Raw genomic sequence first — 24,150 nt, forward strand, 5'->3', positions numbered from 1 at the left:
CATGGTCCCAGCTATGTCCAAAGACAACGTACGTTCCCTCCACTCAAAATCGCCAGAGCGAGGAGGAAACCCGGGCATTAATAAGTATAGTTAGTGGCTTGGGTGTGTTGAGCCAGCTCGATCGCCCGAAACAGCATAACAAGCATGTGTACCAACAAGTGATTGATGCCCTCTCAGAAACAGGAATAGAGCGCACAGTCCCACAAGCTAGGAACAAATGTAAAATATTTAAACAGTTCTACCTGCAGGAACGAGCAGTCCCACAGAACAATGCTTTTTGCTTCAGTTACATCTGGCATATCTATGTACATGTTGCAGTGCCTCTGAACATGGGAGCTGACAAACTTCTAGAATATAGAGATGAACTGTGGTTATGTACCCCAAACACACTGCCAACTACCCTGTACTCAGCCGAGGATACCAGCCTATACAGAGCAAATCGCCACTCTTTTTTCAACTGGCACAAGAGGCTGTACATAATTTCTTGTTGGCTGAATATCTTCCTTTACCAGTTCCACTATAATGCTGAATGTTGCCCTGGTGATGCGAAAGAACTCCGTCCACTGCAGATGTGTGAAAGAGTGATGCAGCACAACCACGCCAAGTGAAATTCTAGCAATACATTTAAATTTCCAATGTAAAATAAATACAAGCACCAACCTCATTAAACAGAATTTTAATGGCAAAGTACATGAATTATGCCATATTTCGTAAACACATACAACACAGTTTTATTATATAGGATTAACATTAAACCCTTTGTAAAACTGACTCCCAAAATTATCTAACATGCATGATCAAAAGACTGGGTATTAAATACAATGTAGTTACTCAGCAAAATATCTGTTACAAAAATATGCTGCTTGTTCTTGAAAAAACTCACAAACCAGCACACTCTGGATCAATGAAAATCATAATTAACTAAAGCTACCCAGGAACCGGTGGTAAATGGTTTGATCATACCTGTTTACTTGAATTTCCACCATACTGATATGGAACAATGTATGGTTAATATGCAACAAATGTTTTCTTCTTTAGTGTTTAAGCAGCAGCAATGGATGCATCATCAACTTGCCGTCCCTGTGGCTTAAAAAAAAAAAAAAAAAAAAAAAATGAATACAAAAATCATTTATACTGAGAGATACAGTTTAGCTCTTACATATCTAGGTACGCCAACACATGAAAATGCTCAACTTTAAACTCAATCTACAGTACAATAAAAAAAAAAAATAAATAAATAGTTGTTTGAAAGAAAAAACACCAAATAAAATCCATTTAATACTGGTATGTTTTGACACAACTGTTTAAAACAAACAACCTGTTTCAACTGCTGCCCTAAATACCACTTGCAGGCACTCTTTTTCGAAATGTTAGCAATGTAATTTCTACGGATTGCTTCAATCCCATTCTGAAAGCCAAATGCCAAGATGGTTCAATCCAGTACAACTTTTTTGCTCCACATAAATTGCATTAAAACTTGTTTGATTATTAGTTAGTTCTGAAATACAGTACACTTACAACCATACTATTCAGCTTTATTTAAAGAAACATTTTAAAGGTTAGACAAATTCTGGCACAATATGCTTGTGTGGTTGAAATAAATTACTGCTTAGAATCTTGTGATTCACCAGTTTTATCATGAATGCAACAACCTTTAAAACTTTGCTCAACACTGTGCGTCTCCCCATCTTGTGCAGAAAGAGGTCACTCTATATTACATAACATAATCTATGATGTGCTCAAACTTTCAGAAGATGAACAGCATGCATCAGAAAGTAATAGCAGCAGTAGATGAACTGTTTACATACATACATACATACATACATACATACACACACACACACACACACACACACACACACATATATATATAATAAAAGTGCTAAAATATATCACAAAGCTTAAACAAGCCTTGATAAGGTGTCTGGAGCAGAAACTGAAAAATCTGGGTACAGTACTTCAAAATAAAAACAATATATAGGTTTCAGTACTTAACTCATCACTATACAAATTGTTGTCATTGAAGGTTGGTCAACTTTAAATGCTCCATCTTCATTTATATACTGTAATTATTTGAGGGGAAAAGAAAACGTTTGGACTGCCCTTTAGTGAACAAACTTTATTGGAAATATTTTCACATAAAACAGAGGACAGCTATTATATTTTCAACTGCAGGTTTCCTTCTGTGAACCATACCTTAACAAAGATCCGTGAGGGCAGGAAGCGGCGTAAGAGCTGGCTAGTGAATCCTGGGACGCGCAGCAGGTTAATGCTGAGTGATGGAAGGGTCTGGTATCCAGCCATGAGAGGATAGAAGTTGTACAACATTTCCTGCTTGGTGCCAGGCAGGATCCGCAATCGAACCTGGAGCACATGGGAAGCATAGTCAGAGTGGGTCACCATAGACTTTAGTGCAATATACACTGCTTAGTAAGGATCTAACTGTTGGTGAACAAGAATGAAGACCCACACCTTAATGAATTTCTGCATAAAATGGTCTCTGTCGCAGACAAAATCCTGTTCAGTTTCTGTCATTACATCACAGTAAAACTCCACTTTAAGCATCACCATGGCCTCAAAACAGCACTCAGAATAATGAGTATAACTATTAACCTGCCCACCTGCCTCTACTGGATGTAGGATGAGAGGTGAAAGTAAACAAACAATGAAAATTGTGAGTCATTGCAAACCGACAAAGCTCAACACTCAATAGAATTAACAAGTGTCAAAAACATAAAAGCTCAATATAAGAATTAATTATTGCTAAATGGAAAATGCTCAACACTAATTTAAGCTCAGTAATCAAAATGGGAACTTAAAACCTGAAATAATATTGGTTAAAGTTTGAATTTCCAACTCAATGTTCCTATTTCTGTTTATTCTTATTCAAGTGAAGTACTTTCAGTTTGTCGCTTGCTCATTCTATTTCAGTGCTGTACTTTCAATCACAGGGCCTGCGCCCACCCACAATGATTAGTAATGCATGGCTCAACTCAACATGCCAACCCATGCAGCCCTGATTGGATTGCATGTTATGCCATGTGTGACTATACGAGCTATGTGACAGCATCAGCAAATTTGTTGTAGTAAAGGATTTCATTGTGTTCTAGAACAGATTATGCCACTATTGGTTTTAATTCAGTTGTGTTCTGCTACTTTGGATTTAGTTTTTGAAATACATTTTATGTGGTTAAAACTCAGAAAGGGATAGATACTTCCATTTTATTTGGGGTACTGATACATTATGGTTTTAATAAACAACAAAGCTCCTTTGTTCTAACGACTTAAAACGTTTGCCAGCATTAACCGTCTGTGGTCCTATGTCGAAACAGGTCCGACATTATAATTTTTCCTTTCCAGTCGGATGTCGGACCCTGTCAAGCACAGGTCTCTTATCGTTTTTTCTCTGGAAAAAGCAGAGAAAACTTTTCAGTGGCTGAGTGAGACTGATAAGAGCCGAGAAAAGCTGAAAAAAGGGGCGGATCTGAGCAATACACAGAGGCCCTGCACCACAGACCTAACACGGACATTAAAAAACAAGATAGCTGCTTCCGCATCCAGCGCTCAAAGAATATCACAGACATTTGCAGAGCTTTTTGAGATGTTATAGTAATAAAATAATGACTTGGATCGCATTATTGAGGAGTTTGGTGATGAAACGAGTGATCAGGAGAGGATTTATCAGTGTACACTGCTATGAAGAGGTATGAGATAAATACAGCGAACAAGGAGTGGGGCAAGGCTGGAGATGCAGTACTGAGTGTTCTGTTGATATGCAGTGCCTTTTAAACCTGTTTTACTGTGAATAAAATTACTTTTAAACAGCGTGTGTAAAATAAACGGCTTGTATGAAAATAAATGAGACCTGACAAGCGCTGAATAAATTCATTGCAAATGGTTAAGCTATTTCTCACCCATTTTAAGCTACTTCCTTATTACCAAATAAACTCAACAACTTTTGTGTCAAGTGATGTAATGTTGTCCTAGCCTGTAAAACCTGTACAAAAATAAAATGAACTCTACCTGCTTGAGACCAGAGAACATAAAGGCATCACTAGGCTCCACAGACATCTCCACATCTTGCACTAACCCTGTCCGGTTCTGGATGTGGTATTTGACAGGTAACGACTCTCGGACTCGGCCAAAAGATGGTAGATCTTGAATTACAAACAAGTTTATGTTACTACTTAAAGAACGTAAATACAGCTATTTTTTTTGTTTCACTGTCAACAATAAAATAAACTATTCTTTAACTTAGTAATAAAAAGTGCATATATTATTAGTTCAGCCAAACTAATATTTTCAATGGGCAGTAATGTATATTTACCCAATAAAGCCTGCATATATATCTCTCAGTAAGTTACATGACTTGTAAACTTACCTGCGTGAACATACAGTGGAATGGTCTCTACGATGACATGTGGCAGAGTGATCACAGTGCTTACATCAGGCACATTTTGTCTAACAGATTTTCTGGGAAATAAAAACCAAAACATGAAAGTAACATACATTATGGTTATACTGCATTAAGAGATGTTTTCAATGCCACATGTAGCTGGTCTAATACAGAATGCAGTCCAGTATTTTGCATTATACAGATAATTACTCATATCTTAAACTGACAATTCTTTCCCAACACACCAAAATGCATTTTTTGCTAAAAAGTTTAATTGTCGCAGGTCAACTACATGACTTCTTGTCTCAATGACTAGATAAGGGGAACCTGTTAATGAGCAAGAAAAATTAACAAAAGCATAATTTGCCGTTATGGAAACTACTAGCCTACCGGGAGGTGGCTCTCCCACCAGCGAGCAGCAGCCAAATGGAAATAAAAAATAATGGGAATTTAAAATTGTGCATTTTGTCATGCAGAATGTACATTTATTTAGAAAACTTCAGATATAAAATGCTGATTTACAATTATCTGGCGTGTGCGTAAAAATCAGACTTTTCCGATTAAAATAAATAAATAAGCCCCATTAGTAATTTACCCTCATTTTGGGGGTATATATCTTTATTTGGTTAAAAAGAAAAAAAATACTGCAAGTCATCTATGTATATTGGTTGGAATTGATTTTGTTATGATATCATCTACTTTTGTATGTTCGATTGTAGGCTATAAATACATACATTTCAAGTGCCATTTTTGTGTTTGTAGTTGTTAGTTGCAACACTTCATTATATATATACAGCTCTGGAAAAAAATAAGCTGCACTGCAAAACTAAAAATTATCAGTTTCTCTGGTTTTACTATTTATAGGTATGTGTTTGGGTAAAATGAACATTTGTGTTTTATTCTATAAACTACTGACAACGTTTCTCCCAAATTCCAAATAAAAATATTGTCATTTAGAGCATTTATTTGCAGAAAATGACAACTGGTCAAAATAACAAAAAAGATGCAGTGTTGTCAGACCTCGAATAATGCAAAGAAAATAAGTTCAGATTCAGGAAGCAAGTTTTCTTCCAGGACAACCTTGTACTTGGCTTGATTCATGCCAAAGCTGTCCGATTCCAGCCTTGCTGAAGCACCCCCAGATCATCACCAATCCTCCACCACATTTCACAGTGGGTGCGAGACACTGTGGCTTGAGGCCTCTCCAGGTCTCCGTCTAACCATTAGACGACCAGGTGTTGGGCAAAGCTGAAAATTGGACTCATCTGGGGGTGAATCGGGCAGATTTGTCTTTGTGAAGGACGCATGAATCAAGCCAAGTACAAGGTTGTCCTGGAAGAAAACTTGCTTCCTGAATCTGAACTTATTTTCTTTGCATTATTCGAGGTCTGACAACACTGCATCTTTTTTGTTATTTTGACCAGTTGTCATTTTCTGCAAATAAATGCTCTAAATGACAATATTTTTATTTGGAATTTGGGAGAAACGTTGTCAGTAGTTTATAGAATAAAACACAAATGTTCATTTTACCCAAACACATACCTATAAATAGTAAAACCAGAGAAACAGATAATTTTGCAATGGTCTCTTAATTTTTTTCAGAGCTGTGTATATATATATATATATATATATATATATATATATATATATATATATATATATATATATATATATATATATATATAAGATTTTATGATAGAACTTGCTAAACCAATACACAATTTGTTTATGATTAATTGTTTGGTGAATTCCTCTAATCATGCATTTTCACTGGTACTCTTTGCTCGCCTCTGCAATAAATAAACTCAACATGATTAGAAGTAGCAACCAAACACTTACAGTATAATAAGAACATGTTATATGCATGCAAACATGTGATGGTGAAAGTGTACATTGTACATAAAGTGTGGGGGGAGTCTGACAACATTACAAATATGTTTAGGCAAAATCCATGTCAATGACCTCAATCACATTCCTAGTGCATTGCTGTATGTCTTTGACGCCTGTTCTTCATTCTTGTGTGGATAAGGCACAGCTGTTAAAAGCCAAGGACGCATTGCAAATCCGCAATCACCTACGGAAACTATTGTAATATCTAATATGCCGTTTTCTATACCAAGATTTCAGTTGTATAATTCAAATAAAATCTACAGTAGATGTCAGTTGTCATATAATGTACATATCCAGAGTTCAGATTGCATTGATAATTAAAGTTGCATTGATAATTTCTTGGTAGTAGCATTACACCGGGTGAAAATAACGGTATATCATTTTAGCAATACAACAAACATTCCGTAAGGTTAAAATAAGTGCATAAATCTCATTCATAACCACAAGTGTAGAAAAGGCTAAAATATTTTCATAACAAAAAATATTGAATTATCTAGGTTGTCTGTAAGAAATTAACTCTGGTCCTGTACACACACACACACACACTCTCGTCGGTGTCACAGACGTGGTCAAAATGTTTGTTTCAAGCAAGACGAGTTATATACTCTTTCGTTAATTAAAATCCTCTTTTTCCACGTGCAATTTAACTCTTGATAAATGATGACAATAAACACGGATTTGCTTTTAAATTCCCATGCAAACAAAAGAAATAGTCGCCAGAAGCACTGCTTGTTAAGATATGAACATTATATTGTAAATCAATATAATTTTGGAAATCACATTAGGATGATTATTTAATAACGAAATAGGCACAACGACCTCTGGAAAATGCCAAAATCAATGCTACATACCGATTTATTGATTAACACTGGAGTTACCATTTACAAACTTTTGAAAAACATGCCCTTGAGGTATTAGTGGCATGCAACCATTCCATTTTCAGTTTTCTACAGTGCAAAAATGTGTTTGGACAAGAACAATAAGTGAATCTAATGGACAGTCTGAATTATTAGTGATCTATTAATAAGTTAAACACCATTTCCAATAATATCTATCTACAAGTACCATGTTGTTCAAAACTAACAACATATGTTCCTTTTACATGTGAGTTTTATGAGACTTCATAGTCTTTCACTTACCTTATGTAATCATTTTGAGTGGCTCTGTTGAGCCAGTATTGATTATACATTTATTTTCCTGTCTGTGAGCTCAGTTGAAATGTCACACTGGCATATGGTTTGAATGGAATGAGAAGGTTAGTGTTATGCAGTCAGAATTCTCCAGGCTCAAAACCAGGTAAAGACAGATTTGAATAACTTAATATTGGAGCATCAAAACCCTCAATCACTTTTCTTTTTTTAATAACTATTAGTATGAGGCCACAGTAATGTTAGGTTTAATTTTTTTTTTATCTTTTCTTAAATGGTGCAAACAATGACAAGTGTCTTTTTTAGTGGGTCTTTAGGTTAAGTTAATTCTACTGCACATACCTTTTCCAGGAGATAACATAGCAACCTAATGCTACTCCACTTGCACCACTGGCCACTGGTGGACAAGTCAGGCAAAAACACTCACTGGCACCCTCTCCTGTCTGCAGAACAACTGCAGAGACAACAGAAGACGAGGCTTGTTATTAACACAAACATACTTGCATCTCAGACCGACAATGAGCAGAATGTTCAAGCAAAAAAATCCCTCTATATAGAACATGCATAACCTACACAAAAGTATAATCATTAAGGTCATCTGTAACAAACACATTTTTGTTGAGCTGCACCTTGTTCCACTTGAGAGTCCAGGTGATCTACTGCTGCCATGGACGGCGCCAGTTGAAGCTCACTGGAGACCAAGTTGAGAGGCCAGGGAGAAGCACTCAGGATATCAGTCATTAGGAGGAAGGGGATGTCCACATACACTCGATCTAGATGTTCAAACTGCAGAGGAAGAGGCGATAAGTAACCACTGGGAACTTTCCTTTATCAGTGCGTTTCTACGTGTGTTATCTAATATATCACTCTCCTTCAACAAGTACTGGATATACTCTTGCAATGCTATCCCAATGCTTTTTTAGTGTATTACTTAAAACAATGTGATGAACTACTTGCAAAAAGTGAATTCATACAAGCAAGGGAAAATGTTTTTTTCAAAAGGAAAAGGTTCTAAATAACAATCCAACTTAGTCAAATTATCTATTCAATGTACTCACCTTTGAGGAAACAAACTTCACAGCTACATCAAATGGGACAACAGTTTCTATGTTAACAGTTTCATCCTAGAAAGACAAAACATTATGATTACCTTTACTACTGTTTATTATGCCATAGGCAAATAAGTCTACAAATTAAATCTACTGGCAATTATTTAATTTACTCTTCAATTAAAACAATTTGGAGGATTTTATTTTCAAGGTTCGATATCTTTGTTTGAATTTAATGGTGGTGTTGGTTTAGTTCACTTTATTTTTTGTTTTGTTGCGATTATAAAACCAAATCAGAATTTCTCAAGGTTAAAATATACAATGCTAGTACTGAGCAAAACTAAAAATAAACGACTCATCACAAATACAAAATCGTTAATATACCTTATGACACTTGCAGACAATTTCTTTATCTTCTACAGTTGTGTCCACTGTATAAGAAACATGGACCAAGAATATTCTTGTTCCTGTTGTTTCACACCGGATGTACAATGATGTTTCAACCTGCAGGTGAACAAAATTAGAAACATTACATTTGAACTGATTGATTCTGACTATTAGCGATCACGTTTTTAAAGTGTTTGTTATTTTACCTTCTGACCTGGCTGCAGCTCTCCAATAGAAATATCAGGCAGCAAAGCAGGATGGGAGTCATCACACATTTCAGAGCCATTTAAAGTGACATAGGTTGTCTGTGTCAGGTTAGCATCTTGACCTGAATGAATAAGAGTTACATTGCCTTTAGTTTAAAAAAAAAAAAAAAAAAAAAGATAAATCAGGTTAAACTGTTGTTTAAGCGGAATTCATTGACCTGGTTTAAGGCCGGCTGTAAGCTTGACATCTTTGGCAACAGTATCCTCCTGGGACTGAATGCTGACCACCATGCAGTACATTTCATTGGTCAGTGCCGGAGATTCATGATGAAGCTGCACAGAAATCCTTGGAACTCGGGAAATGACCCTAACGGGTAGAACAAGTCAAATAGTAACAAGCTGGTCAATTACATGAGATTCTACAATTCACAGTTGTCAGTGTATAATAAACTTCCTTTATAGTAGTTTGTATCCAAGTGCTGCAATTGGCAGAAAATAATTCCAGCCCATACAACTGTACTATGTATCCTCATCACACTAATAGTAGCAATCATTTATATACTGAGCATCAAAAGAAACTTGTCACTTATATGGATAAAATTCACTATATGTGATCGAAAAAATGACAAACTCTGTTTTACAGCCGGTGCAGTGACTTATTGTGCCGATAAACAATTGACATCACGAAGATGCTGCAAAATGATCTGTCGATCTTGGGCAGGTGTTGTGACTCTTGGTCTCCCAGTTCGTGACCCGTCATTGACAGAGTGCGACTGATTATATCATCTTGCCAGGTTTGAAATTGCAGGCTGTGAGCACCCAAGATGGCGAGCCACAGTAAGCTGCCCTAGTCCAGTCTCCAACATGCCGATTGCACAAAGGTGCTGCTCTCAACAGACGTGGCATATTGTTTTTTTTCTGCAATTTTCTTTATTGCTTTTATTCAAGCTTGCAATTCAACAGCTGAAATCACTCCATATCCAGTGTCCAATCATCTCTCTCACTAATTAGGTGATTAAGTGCATATGCTTCAGTCATAGTCATTCAAGCGTGTCATGGTCAAGTATGAATGATCGACAGATTAAAAAGAAACCAAAAACATTTCGTCAATGTTCCTCATTTATATACATTATATTTTTTTCAAAAATAAATGTTAAAATAGTGAGAAGTTTCTTTTGATGCTCTGTATATATGATATGTATCCTTTTCTAAACTCTTGCCAGCTGTGCAGCAGTAGTACTGAGACTACTCCCTTGCTCAGGTGGTTGAAGGCACTTGGTTCTCATTTACTGGTGTGTATTACAAATGCAAAGGACCAATACTTTACATAATAAAAGCACTTTGTCATACTAAAAGCAAACTGGTGAGCTAAAGCACTCACATCGTGTTTGCCTGGATTGAGACTGCATCCCAGTCCACCTCGTTCTCAGGGAGCCGGGGTCTGCGCTTGAAGGAGCGAGTCGCCTGCAAAGCCTCCTGGGAAGAAGCTGCATCTCCGCCTGCTCCACGCCAGTTTATAAACACACACCTTCCGTTTTCACTGCCCAGCATCAGCTCAACTGCAGTGATCTGACAGACAGAGATTGCGTACAGTGTTACTGAAGCCAAATCCTCTTTTTCATAGCAGCCATTCACAAATAAAAAAATACAATCTCGTGAGGTGGGGCTCATTATAGATATATTTAACAGATTATAGATGTTTACCATCCATTACCTTTTTTTTGGTCATCCATAATGGTATTTACCTCAATTTTTTTCCCCACATCTTCAGTCCTTGCCACAAATTTAAAAGTGTATTTTCTTGTTTTCCTGGGGACCAGGCACATATTCCCTTGTGCTGAAGGCTCTAGGAAATCAGCTGACTGACAGGGTTCCTCCATCACACAGTACTGGTTGTACTCCTGAGGGCAAAACATAAATCGGAGATTAGAACTGGGTTTATTTTATTTAATAGACAGATAAAACTCTTGAATTTAGTGAAAAACTGGTCCTGATTTTATAAAAACGAGAACAAGCAACTTGGCTGTTTATTTTTTTGCTTTCAGAATGAAGACAGACTTTGTTTACATTTTTTTTATAGGTTTTACTTTATTATTTTATTATTGTACATTTATTACACCGTGTAACTATTTTTTATTTTTTTTTGGTTCCTGGGTAGTAAGTGTTATTTCCTAATTGCTTATGCCTCAAAAGTATAGAAAATGGCTATTATTCTCCACAAACTTTGCTTTTGTGACCAGGACATTGATATTTTGAAATTTACCTATTTTCCAGAACATTCCAGATAGATTCAGTGCTGAGTAAACTTGGAATAACTTCTAGAACTTTCCAGTAAGATAAATAGTAGTATAAATACAGGGGCCTTAAGCCCACCAGTTCAGTTTAGTTCCAGCTGCCTAAGTGGATACATATCTGCATTTTTCTGAGATGGCATCAAGAGGCTGCAAGCATCCCGCAGACGCATTTTGCTATGTCTGCGGCCAATTTATCAAGACAAGAGCGAAAAAGTACTCCGTGGAAGCATCTGCTAAGATGTGTGAGGCCTGTCGGGGATCAAGACAAACCCTGGGCACCTCATTTCACCTGCGAGCACTGCAAAAAAACTCTGGAAGGTAAGATACAAAGTATACAAAGGTACTGTTGCTCGGAATTATGTTATAAAATTTGTTAATTTTTAAAATTGTAAAAGTTTTTAATTTTAAAATGTTTTACAATTTTCAATGTTATTGAAAAAATATATCATATATGAAAAATGTTGCGAGAATCTCTTTACACATTAGTCATGGGTGAAATAAATGTATTTTTGTAGGATGGTACAGAGGGGAAAAGAGAGCCATGAAGTTCGCTATCCCAAGAATTTGGCGGGAACCCACTGACCACTCAAGCAACTGCTACTTCTGCATGGTGGATCCTTCCAAACGTCGGACTGGCAAGAATGCACCTGCTATCACGTATCCAGACCTTCCTTCATCCATCGCCCCGGTGCCACACTGCCATGAGCTCCCCGTACCCACTCCTCCGGAGAGAGAGCAGCCGTCTTTAGAAGAGAGCAGCAAGTCAGAGAGCAAGGAAGATGTTGTAGATCCAGATGACAATTTCAGAGGTGGAGCTGAGGAGAGAAACCCATACTACCCCAACCAAAAAGACCTCAACGACTTGATTAGAGATCTTGGTCTCACCAAGTCCAATGCCGAGCTTTTGACGTCTAGGCTCAAGCAGTGGAACTTGTTGTATGAAAGTGTGCAAGTCGCAGATCAGAGGAAGCGTCACCAACCTTTTTCCAGCTTCTTCACCCGTCAAGATGGGCTCTGCTTCTGCTGCAATGTGATCAGTCTGTTCGAGGCAATCGGAATCGCCTGTAACCATAATGAGGGGCGCCTCTTCATTGACAGCTCATCCAGGAGCCTCAAAGCCGTGCTGCTCCATAATGATAACAAGTACCCGTCTCTTCCCCTGGCTCACTCGGTGCACCTCAGAGGATCACAAAAGCATCAAAACCTTGCTGGACGCCTTGAAGTATGATGAGTATGTCCGGGATGTCATAGGAGAATTCAAAATGGTGGCATTCCTGATGGGTCTCCAAGGCGGTTTTACCAAGTTTCCCTTCTATCTTTGCCTTTGGGACAGCAGGGACACCAAGGCGCACTACCACAGGCGGGACTGGCCACAGCGGACCAAGTTCTCTGTGGGGATGAACAACGTCAAGTGGGAGCCACTGGTGGACCCCCGGAAGGTGCTGATGCCACCACTGCACATCAAATTGGGCCTTATGAAACAATTTGTCAAAGCTCTAGATAAGGAGTCGGCAGCCTTCAAGTACCTTCAAGACTTCTTCCCTAAGCTGTCTGAGGCAAAGGTCAAAGCCGGTGTCTTCGTCGACCCACAGATAAAGAAGATCCTGGAGTGCAATGAATTCCCCAAGAAGCTCATTAGTAAGGAGAAAGCGGCTTGGAACAGCTTTGTCGCAGTGGTTCGGGGCTTCCTGGGCAATCACAAAGTCGAAAACTATGCGGAGCTGGTTGAGACTCTGGCGAAGAACTACGGCACAATGGGCTGTAGGATGTCCCTCAAAGTCCATATCCTTGATGCTCATCTTGACAAATTCAAGGAGAACATGGGAGCTTACTTGGAGGAGCAAGGCGAGCGCTTCCACCAGGATATACTGGACTTTGAACACCGCTACCAAGGACAGTATAACGAGAACATGATGGGAGACTACATTTGGGGTATGATTCGTGAAAGTGATTTACAATATAATCATAAATCTCGAAAAACTACTCACTTCTAAATCTTTTGTAGTCATTTTTGTATTACTTTAGTATAAATACATGTTCATTTGGATTCATATGTTGTTTTTTTCTGACTATGTGAACGAAAGGACACAAATTCGCCCGTTTTCTCATTGAAAATAGGTACATTTCAAAATATCACTGTCCTGGTCACAAAAACAAAGTTTGTGGGGAATAATAACCATTTTCTATACTTGAGGCATAAGCAATTAGGAAATAACACTTACTAGCCAGGAACAAAAATTGTGTTACATAGTGTTATCAATGCTTATATTTCAATATCAAAGAAACATATTCAGATTACCTGAAAGACTTGAATAGAAATATGTGCCAGTGTTAAAACGTAATTTTGAAACCTAATATATTTGTTTTAAATAAGTACTGCTTTTCATTAAGTGATTAACTTATCTATTCATTGCCAACTGAATAAGGATATGCAGTAACATCATTCACAGCTAGGAATTTATAATTCGCTCAGGGCAAACAATGACCGATGAACTCTGACACTTGGATATTTTGACTTACCTGGTTATTAAAGCTCACACAGAGCTTAGAGAATCTGATAGGGTGAGGGCAGTCTGTCTTTAGGTAAACATGCAGCTGAACAGGAATGTCAATGTGGAAACTTGGAGACAAAAACTTGGCTTTGCATTGCACTGTAATTAAAGAGAAATAACAGGAAATGAAGACAAGATTGATTCTGTTCGAAGTAAGAAATCACACGGCAGTCTTAACATTCAAAAACACACTCCCATTGAGAAAGGTACACCAAATCTGGGCATACCAAATCTTTGGGTAGTTACTCCAAGAATCTTAAAAAATATATATAAAAATAATAATAATAATAATAATAACAACAATAATAGTGAAAACACTTCCATGCATACTTAATTTATGTTTTAAAAGTTTATCTAAAGAGTACTGTACCCTGTAATAGTTCCAAATATGTTTAACAGAATGCCCAGCTTACAATAACATTGAAAGATACATCTGTAAACACGTTCTGTTTTCAAAGTACTTAATAAATGCCCTGAAATGTTTATGTAAAACGAGAAATAATTTGTAAATATGTAAAATTGTCTCAGGCATTTTAGGGTTAAAACATAGCCCTGCTCACCAAAAGGCACGTAATCCTGCACTTCAATGGTGAAGTCATTGCTTCCTGCTAGAGAAACACGATCCGCCCAGAGGTTCTGTGCTGCTTTCACAGAGGACGAATCACAGTCCGGCTCCGGGTCAGGGCACTCGTTCTGTAGAGAAATAAGGAAGGAGTGAGAACTACGGTTATGGTAATGTGTATTATAAGCAGCTTTATACCGAGCAGAGGAGAAATTGGAAGTGTAGAAATCTTGTGAAGCTTTAAGACCAGGTTTCCACAGCATCCACTACCATTATACCTCTGCAAACAGTCAAGTTAATACAATTAGTGGGTAATATAAAACATAAAAATTGCTAGATGACAAAAAAAAAAAAAAAAAAAACCTTGTGTAACAGCTTAACCCTTTAACATTTAAATAAACAAGAGAGGAGCGGTAACTGATGCATTCTATTTAAAACCTTTGTTGTTTACCTTTATGTACAGTAGATTTCTAAACGAATAGTGAATTGTTTCAAAATATTACATTGAAAATATGTTTGTTTTTGTTTTTTTAAACCTACCATCAACACTTTTATAAAATTCTTTTCAATTCGAGATTTTTGGTCCTCTTGAAGGGTGGAAGCTGGGTTTGAAGTAAAGGAAACCAAACAATAAGAGATTACATTTCACAACACTCTTCTTCTGAACCACAAAGACATGGAAGGACATGGTTGTAACGAAGACTGCGATTGGAACTGGAATAAATGGAAGTGTACCTCAGGGGCTCCAATTTAGAAACTGATATTACAGACTCTGTATGAAATATGCATTTGCATGATGGATTAGCTTAATTGTCATTTTTACAGACAGTGGATAAAAAAAGACTTGTTAACACTATTGCTTTAAGTAAAAAAAAAAAAAAAAAAAAAAAAAAAAACAACAAAAAAACACAAAACAACCATAACAGGCCTTATTTTCTGCAGTTCCAAACAAAGGATACCCCTGCCGATGAGCTCCAAAGAGTAGGAGATGTAGTTCTTCACCTGTCCCATCAGGTAGGAACACTTCAGAGCTGTGGTCAGGATTGAAGTCAACAGAGTCCACCAACGTTCTGTACGGTAGTCACACATCACATAGTCTAACAATCTTGAAAGAAAGACAGACAACCACGGATTTTAATGCATTACAGAAAAGAAACATAAAAAGCATGTCAAATGTTTTTTTATTCAAAATGTTTATATAGTAAACCACCATTTATAGAAAAGGTTTAAATGTTTAAGCTACCAATTCTAGACACTGTGTTCTTACTGTAACTACTGACGAACCCCAGATGATTCAACTTACTTCAATGCCTTAGTATAGTCTTTTGCATGATAGTATTCTTCACCCATCTGTACCACTGAAAAAACAAAACAAAACTTTAAAAATGTAAAATAATTATCAATTTGTATTAACTTTTATATAGGAAGATACTTACTCAAGTGGCTCTTCATTCTTGGACACTTGTACTTCTTGAACTGAGCTACAGCATTACTAAGGAGAGCAATTATCAGTTCCTGAAAGAACATCAGAAATTAATAATACATTTACTGACAATTAACTAAAAACAAAACAATGCCATGAAATGATCAAGGATATTATTCATGTTACTTGAATATCACTCCTTCCCAAACACTTTGAGCTCTATTTTCAAAGCATCTACTCCAGCCTTGATTAGCGCCTGTGTGTTTTTTTTTTGTTATCTTTTAATTAAATGTAACTGTAACAAAACTGAACACGACAGATTAATTAGCAATACTTACAGAGTGGAGAACATCTCTTTCTTTACACTGGAGAGCAAGGATCCCTCCTTTTTCCTTCTCAGGATCTGGGGGATCAATACCTGCAAAGTTTAATTTAAAATCCATAAAACAATTGTAAGCCCAATCTGTGTCCATTGTCTTGCCTCAGTTCAATCTTTATAAGCACCACTTTTCTTATCTTTATTATAGTACATGTAAATATTTCATGTCAAATAATAATTTTATATTGTTTATTAAATGAACGTTTGTAAGACTCCTAATAAAAAAAAATTAAAAAAATGAGTAAGAGACTTATTTATCTTGCTTGTGTAGTCATGTCTACCACCAAGGTTCCTGCCATCACAATATGCCAAATAGTTCTAGAATGAATTTATGACCATCACAATGTTCTTGCTTTATTATGTCATTTATTGAACCAATGTGGTTTCACAAGGTGAAATCTCAGATAAAAATATGTATTGCGTTACAGCTAGTTATAACAGTAAAAAAAATCACCACTAAAATGCAGACAGGGATGTATGTAATGGGCAACAATTACAATTTATTGCACAGCTAGTTTGGAATACATAATGAATAAAAAATGCTAGTTGCACACCCCAAGAGCATTGTTTTGTTATTTGTTTCTTTACCTATGCTGACATCTAGTGGCACAAAAAAGGGAAAAAATACTAGACTACAGTATAATGGTTCATTTTTAATTTCCTTAGCAATTTATTTTATAAAGATTACACTTCCTTGTCTTGCAGAACACCACATTTAATCCTATCAATAATGTAATTGGCTCATCATTTCAATGAATCCCAATTATTCTGGGTTCTTATTGTCCACAGACTTCTACATACTTTGGTGTCCCTGTCTCCATGGTCTTTGTCCATAGAAATCGAGTGATCCAGTGGTCTCTAGAGGGTCAGGACTGGGGTAGCTGAAGAACGGCTACAAACAAACAAAAAATAATAAAGAAGCCATTACCGGTCACTATGAGCTAGCTTTACTATAGCTAGAGAATCACAACCATCTGACTACAAGTGTAAAGCTAGAGATTTAGTTGCAGTGTTGTTAAACTGCAGTCCTCTGGGTTTTACCAATTTACTGCACTTTCAAAGAAATGACTTGGTCAATGGACGTGTTAGCATCAGTATGGTGAAAGATTCACTCGGTGCTGCTTGTGATTAAACAACGCAACACACTTTACTCATGAAGAGAAAAACTAAGATGATCCAAATAGTACTGCATAGAACTTGAGATGTTTTCAAAAACATATATATTGTTGTTAAAAAAAACAACACATAGCTTGTAAAATAGCACCTCAGAACATATGTCTGTTTTTGTTTATTTATTACTTTATCAGTGCTGAAACTTTATCCTTCCACACTGAAGACTGGTGAGATAACATAACAACCACCTGTTCCACCACAAGCACTCATAGCTATATAATCTCTGACTTACATCGTGGTTGCAGAGCTGGTTGGCCTGCTGCTTCCGCTCCTGTGTGTAGTAAGCAGCCTGCTGATAGTAAAAGCCAGGGTTTTGAGTCTGGATAGCCGTTAGACCCAGCTTTATAGCTTCATCGAACAAATCACCAAACGACTGGAACCTGCAGAAAGTACAAAGAAGTTTTCTTTCTACAGATTTGGATTTATATCTTGAGTCTAGCTATCCAAGAATGTTTTTTTTTTTTTTTTTTTTTAATTGTATTACAAGTCAGTAATAATGCAAGGTGTTTCTTTTGAGCACCTACCTCCTGACCTTACACTATTGGATGGATATTGGATACTTTCCCACTGACCAAACAATTTATATTTAGAATTAGTACCATTTCATCACTTCAAGTATGAACCACAGTCTAGGACATTCCATTATAGAATACAATTACAGTGATTAGTAACCTCTGAAGACCTACAGCCTGACCCTCTAAAAATGCTCTGTGCCATGTTAGTTACAATGGGCATTTTGCAAGTGACATGCATCTTGTCTTACTGTTTAGACATCCAAGCAGCATGTTCAAAGGCAAGCTCGGCACTCCCGATCTTTTTCTTGCACAGGTCAATGTGCTTCCGAAACTGGGCGATGGCATCCAAGGGAGTGTTGTGCTGGAAACAGAGCCTGCATATCTGATACAAAAAAATAATGATTTACCACACATATACTATAATATACTAGGTATAAACAACCTTCTAATAATTAGAGTACAGGTTTTACATGTATTTATCTTGGGACCATTTATTCCTCTGGAGGGAGGGTAGAGTAAATTGCCAAGCGATTCCAAGCAGCATCAGATGTACCCCTCAATGTTTCATGTTTACACTAGTTAATCTGTAACTTGTTTAAAATGGAGATAACCAAGTACTGAAGGGTACCCTTAATAAACTGCCTATATAAACCCATGCAATTACCAGTGTCACTATAGACATCAACGATATGTTAATCAACTTATTCTAAGTGACTATACTCTTTTTAACTCAATGGACCAGATTTTTGTTAAAGTAAAATTTAATCTGATAATATTACATTTTGTAAATGTTACTAAATTGCGTGTTCCAAGTTACACACCTTTTTCGTTTTTTAACTTTCACAAAAGTTGGTAAAGCTTAGGCTGGTCTGTATTGTACAGTACTAAAAACAACTGAAGGAATTCATCTTGCTTCACTCACCTTGTAGTTAATAAACCCAGCCATATTCTTTATCTCCAGCATGTTGGTCTCATGGGCTCTCAGCTCATGTACTAGGTTATAAGCAGTTCTGTAATACCTATTAAAATACAATGGAAAGAAAATTGAGGGCAGGATGCAGGTTACTCTTTTCTGACAAAAAACATTAAAAAAATATGTTTATTATAATAACAAACATACACTGCAGGGATGGTAATAGGACTCCCATTGCATAGCAGTTTGATCCATTCCTAGTTTTACCCTGCGTTTCATAATACACACCTGAGCTTGTTACATGCACAGTGTGGCTCATTAAGCTTGTACTAACTGCCATCCCTGTACTTTACATATAATACTGCACCTCTATAAAAAATACTAATTATTAAACTTATATCTTATAAATTATTATGGCTTAATCAAGAAGGTACTTACTTCAGTGCATTTTGTGTATCCTGCTTCAGTTCACTGAAAAATCCTATCTTGAACTGATGTCTGACAAACAAAAGCTGTAATGCAATAGTTTTGATTAAAACAAAAAATAAACACAAGTTTTTTTTTTTTTAGGCAAAGGGGACCCCAAAGAAAACTTTTCTCTGCATGTTACAATAAACCGGGCTCCCTGTGTCCACTCTGTGGGCTTTGCTCCATTTACAGGAAACATATAAAAAGATGATGCCTTTATGCAAGTGCCTGCTGAAGCAACGCATGGCTTATTCCAGTAGTGTAGCATGCATGGTAGGACATGTTAGAATGAACTAAGATCTTTAAACCCTTAGCTATGTACGTACATCTCACTATGCAGTAAAATAAATTAGCATTTCTGATGGCAGTCTAACGTGTAGATCACACCCCCGTGATGTCCAAATGAATGGGCTGCATTGAAACACTGTTTAAACTTGAAATACTAAACGTGGTACAAAGTGATCCTTGTTTATGGTACAGATTCTCCAAGTGCTGACACTTCACAATGTAGTTATTTCTTTCTAGTTTAATCAGTGTTTAATTGGTAGCTTTTGTAACAGTTTGTTAGACAACATAAAAATAAATGTCAAGACAAAAGCTCAATATAATTGAATGTACAGGGTCAAATTCAGTTAACTGTATTCAAACCTGTCTTGTAGTGTAGCATTTACCTGGTGAGTTGTTTTATTCAGAAATTCTTTATGTGATTTCACCCTCCTTATTTCAGCATAGTAATAGGTCTGAGAATGTTCGTAGAAAGCATTCTCTAATCTGCAAAAAAATCAATAGAAAGCAAGTCAGCGAAAGACAACAGGAAACACAAAGGTTTTGCAAACATTTGCTTAATTTCTGTGGCTATAAACAAAACACTCCAAAGCCCACACACTCACACAGTTTTGTGCTACAGGGAGGAGTCGACCTGTGTTTTGTGCGCATACCTGAGCACAAAATGTAGGGGTTGACCTGTGTTTATGCGCATACCTGAACACAAAGTGACTTCATGTACAGTGTACTTTCTAATCCTACATTTTACACATGCTTTGGGGAATGGGGGAAAAAAATAAAAACAACACCACCACACACACAAAACACAGAATAAAAAAAGAAATGGCTCACTTAAGAACAGCTCACCTAATAATATAACCCACAAGATGATCAGTGTGTGGAAGGACAAAAAGAGACTTTCCTGAGAGATCACAGGCATTACACAGAGCTGCAGCCCTTTCAGAGGCAATCAGGTCCTCACCTATTGACACCAAGGAAAGGACACAAATAACTGGACAGAAGATACAGAACAATAATGGCTAAATAACAGCTGAAAGCTAAAAACGCAGTGTACTACACATCTCATGGAGCTTAGCCAATATGTGCAATCTATTTTAAATAAAATAATTATATAAAAATAACTCTGGCACAACTTTAATGTACTAAAAACAAGTGTTATCCCCCTGTTACATTGCACAATTTAAACTCATTTCCAAACATGGGTTTGCCACTCCTTGGTCAATTACCTGGGGGCAGAGGAGTTTTCTTCTGAATTAATACCACTGCTACCTTTGTGTTTCTTCCCTGCAAACTTGTCCTAGAAAAAAAAAAAGTTAATGATTTAAAAGGGGAATTGTCTTTTCTATACAAAATCCCTTGCCATATGTTTGTTATATATTAAACCAGGCTCCCTTCTCCCTTCTAATGACTAGAGTAAGAAGCCTAAGGCAATACCACTTTGTGATGAAAGGTTTAATCAAAATTTCACTTAATAACCAACTTAATAAATCTAGAAGAATATGAAATTTAACAGACCTTAGTCACACATTACTCCTATTTTTGACAATAACACACATACAGTACCTGACTATCTCCACTTTGGTTGCACACTCCGATTGCTTCTCTTTCCACTGCGCCTCATCCCAGTCAAGCTCATAGAAGACCACCACCAGTGCAGGTACCAGGTTCAAGTGCTTGTTCATCCAACCAGTTTTAAGAATTCCTTTGGGGATGTACCATTCATAGGATGTCCTCTAAAAAACGTAAATCATACTTAGTGTATCTTGCAGGTCAAACACACCAATACATTTCTGTATAGATTTCATCAATACAAATAAAAGTGTTTTTATGCGGTTATAGAATATTAATTTTTGCGTGGCGTATGGCCAATCAAAAATCGTGCTGGCTGGAATAAAACCGGAAGTTATGTACGAAACGGTAAATACACATGGCGACTGCCGCTGAAAACACAGAAGTTGAAGTCGAAGACCCAATTAATTTTAGGGAACTGTTGCCACAACCCTACATTTTTTAACTGTTCGCAAGGCAGTGGGATCCCACTGATCAACACTGGCACTGACCAAATGGGGATCGACAAGAAATCGAGTTGTGGACCTTGCAAAACCTGTGACGGATAGGCAACACAGCATGGTGAGTGCAATTTCCAAAATTGTAATGTGTGCGAGTACCAATATTATATGCTTCAGTATCTATACTCTGTTATTAGTTTATATTAGTTTAGCGATTGTCCATCATGGTCTATAATACCCATTTTTGTCATATTTTGTTTGTGATCACAGGCCACAGACTGTCACAGAATAGCAGGCCACTGACAGTGACACAGTAAAATCTTTTCAAAGACGATAAATTACAAACATTACAATAATGTACAGCAGACATAAGGATTGATAAAATGGCAATATATAAAGCAGATAAGACAACTTCAGCAATAAATATGGAAAAATAAATGTTTCTTTACTCATCATTAAATCAGTGGTATAAATTGTCAGATGCAGTAAAGATTGGACAATTGTTTGTAATCCAGAAATACAGGTTTATATTCCAATATGGTAATGCCATAACAACTACATACATGTCTTGTATCCTGATGACGCACACACAATAATTAAAGTCTCTATATAATTTTAAAAGTGAGTGCCAATATTATGACCATAGATTTCTGTCAAAAATAATAATGTAACTGAAATACTGTAACTTACTTACTCGTTAGGTAAGCAAGGAGATTAAGAAATCCCAAAGACGATGGCGAGTGTATGGAATAGATTTACCAAGCTATTGGGTTACCAAGTCATCAGAACCGCGTATGTGCCGACGAGACACAGTTCTGGGATCTGTCGGCTACATGAAACCTGGCATGCATTGAACGCCTCCTAAAATCATTTGTTTTCTGGAGAAAAACTCCTCTACCTTAGTTCTGCATTTTGGGTACTCGTGATCCCCAGGAAGGATTTTAAAGGAAATGGGGACCCTGTCGGCTCTGCGGTTGGCACAGAATGCATCCCAGATAGCCCTGTGAACGGCGTTGTACACCATGTCCAGACCTGTCAGGGCCACAAAGGCCATGGGCCGGCAGCACAGCTCTGGAGGCAGATCCCACTGTGTGGGACTCATCTTCCCTGGATCAGGAACACAATCTAAAATACATACATATATAGAAATCATGTTGCATAATTAAAACAATGACCAGATAGTTCCATGTTTGCATGTCATGTTGTAATATATTTAACTGCATAATATGGGCTATATAGTCTAACTCAGTGTATCCTAGTAGTTACTCCTGTCAATTCAGAATAATGGGCAGAGCAACAATAGTGACTTTCTACATATGACCAAACTTTTTGGGAAAACTATTCCAATTGTTAAAATATGTTTCTATACAGATTTAGACACACTTATCACCACAACATGTAAAACATGAGAAATTGGCAGTCAAAAAGGGAAAACAATCTTGTTTTCCTTGTTGAAGAAGCAAAACCTATAGTAAATGAACACGGATCTTTAGACACTCATTGACACTTGCATACTTGTAGAGAAATGGCACAGTGCAATAGTGATCACGACTGATACAGTTTTATGTTGGAAGTGTTCTCTCACCACATCGCATAAAAACAGACTATATAACTGGTGCAGAAAGTGCATGTCCAGTATCGACTTGTATTGATCTGTAGCTATTTTTCAATATAATTATTTTGAAACGTTTGCTACAACTATTGTATCAAATGTCAACATACAAACTAAAATCAGAAGTATTAATTTTTGTATCATTTATATAAAAGTCAATAGTTAATTAATACTTGCACTTACATTTTTTTACGCTGTTTCTTTGTTAAGTAAAAACAATGCAAGGCAATGCATAACACACAAGCTTCACTCATATTTGTATACAGAGATTTGACACACTATAACCACTATTAAACGTTGTTTTATCTTACGTATCCCATTTTCTTAAAACATATAAATAAAAGCTCTAGTCTGCAGCTACAGTTCTTGCCACGGCCAAGCGCATTTATTATTGAACTGGACACTTCTGTGGTTTGCATTACATATTTCCATATCGCATCATGATTAACTGTAGCATGTGAACTACAAAATCCAGTCCAATGCACATTCTGTACTTACTGTGTTTTTTATTTATTTTTTTATATATATATATATGTGATTTTTCGTCCTCATCCACAGATCCAATGAGCAGGCAATCAGTTCTCCAACGACACGACCCAGGAAGATTAACCCAAAACCCCGACTGACACTGCTGTGGGCAAATCAGACTTTGAGTGTCGACAATAGCCAAGCCACGATCCAATTATTCTCTTTCCGGACTCAGAACAGGTCTGTCATATGATCTTTATACCTCACGTGATGACAGCCAGTAAAGGGAAGTCAGAGAGCCGTACGCATTCAGCGGCGACAGTAGAGGTATAAACACAGTATTGTCTTATAGATAAGCAAACTTGCAAGTTAGTGTGCAATTGTAGTTTCCCACTCCATGCTCAGGGGAAGGGGGTCATGT

General features: G+C 36.9%; 1 protein-coding gene across 1 annotated transcript; it reads right to left on the reverse strand.

Moving 5' to 3' along the window:
• Positions 1-659: 659 nt before the first annotated feature.
• On the reverse strand, positions 660-23,925 carry LOC121320567 (trafficking protein particle complex subunit 11-like). The gene is made up of 30 exons (XM_041259004.1): positions 23,760-23,925; positions 22,548-22,774; positions 21,204-21,373; positions 20,867-20,937; positions 20,487-20,601; positions 20,027-20,126; positions 19,326-19,399; positions 18,897-18,993; positions 18,223-18,356; positions 17,692-17,839; positions 17,088-17,178; positions 16,246-16,325; positions 15,921-15,999; positions 15,788-15,842; positions 15,444-15,589; positions 15,025-15,086; positions 14,483-14,615; positions 13,891-14,021; positions 10,822-10,977; positions 10,458-10,645; positions 9,295-9,443; positions 9,077-9,198; positions 8,868-8,987; positions 8,493-8,558; positions 8,064-8,220; positions 7,777-7,888; positions 4,382-4,473; positions 4,024-4,157; positions 2,197-2,364; positions 660-1,086 (listed from the first exon to the last, which is right to left on the reverse strand). Exons 2-30 carry the CDS (start codon positions 22,749-22,751, stop codon positions 1,042-1,044), a joined length of 3,399 nt encoding a protein of 1,132 aa, XP_041114938.1. The 5' UTR covers positions 22,752-22,774; positions 23,760-23,925; the 3' UTR covers positions 660-1,041.
• Positions 23,926-24,150: the final 225 nt, after the last annotated feature.

Source organism: Polyodon spathula, chromosome 1 (genome assembly GCF_017654505.1).
Source record: "Polyodon spathula isolate WHYD16114869_AA chromosome 1, ASM1765450v1, whole genome shotgun sequence".
In the NCBI taxonomy this organism is placed as follows: Eukaryota; Metazoa; Chordata; class Actinopteri; order Acipenseriformes; family Polyodontidae; genus Polyodon; species Polyodon spathula.

What these genes read in the sequence shown, in the direction of transcription:
- LOC121320567 (XM_041259004.1), bottom strand. Translation starts at nt 22,751, where the DNA reads ATGAGTCCCACACAGTGGGATCTGCCTCCAGAGCTGTGCTGCCGGCCC. An exon ending in GTGTGAGCTTTAATAACCAG is followed by an intron (nt 10,978 to 13,890) that starts GTAAGTCAAAAT and finishes TTTTGCCCTCAG; the next exon opens with GAGTACAACCAGTACTGTGT. An exon ending in ATGTGGGGAAAAAAATTGAG is followed by an intron (nt 10,646 to 10,821) that starts GTAAATACCATT and finishes TCTGTCTGTCAG; the next exon opens with ATCACTGCAGTTGAGCTGAT.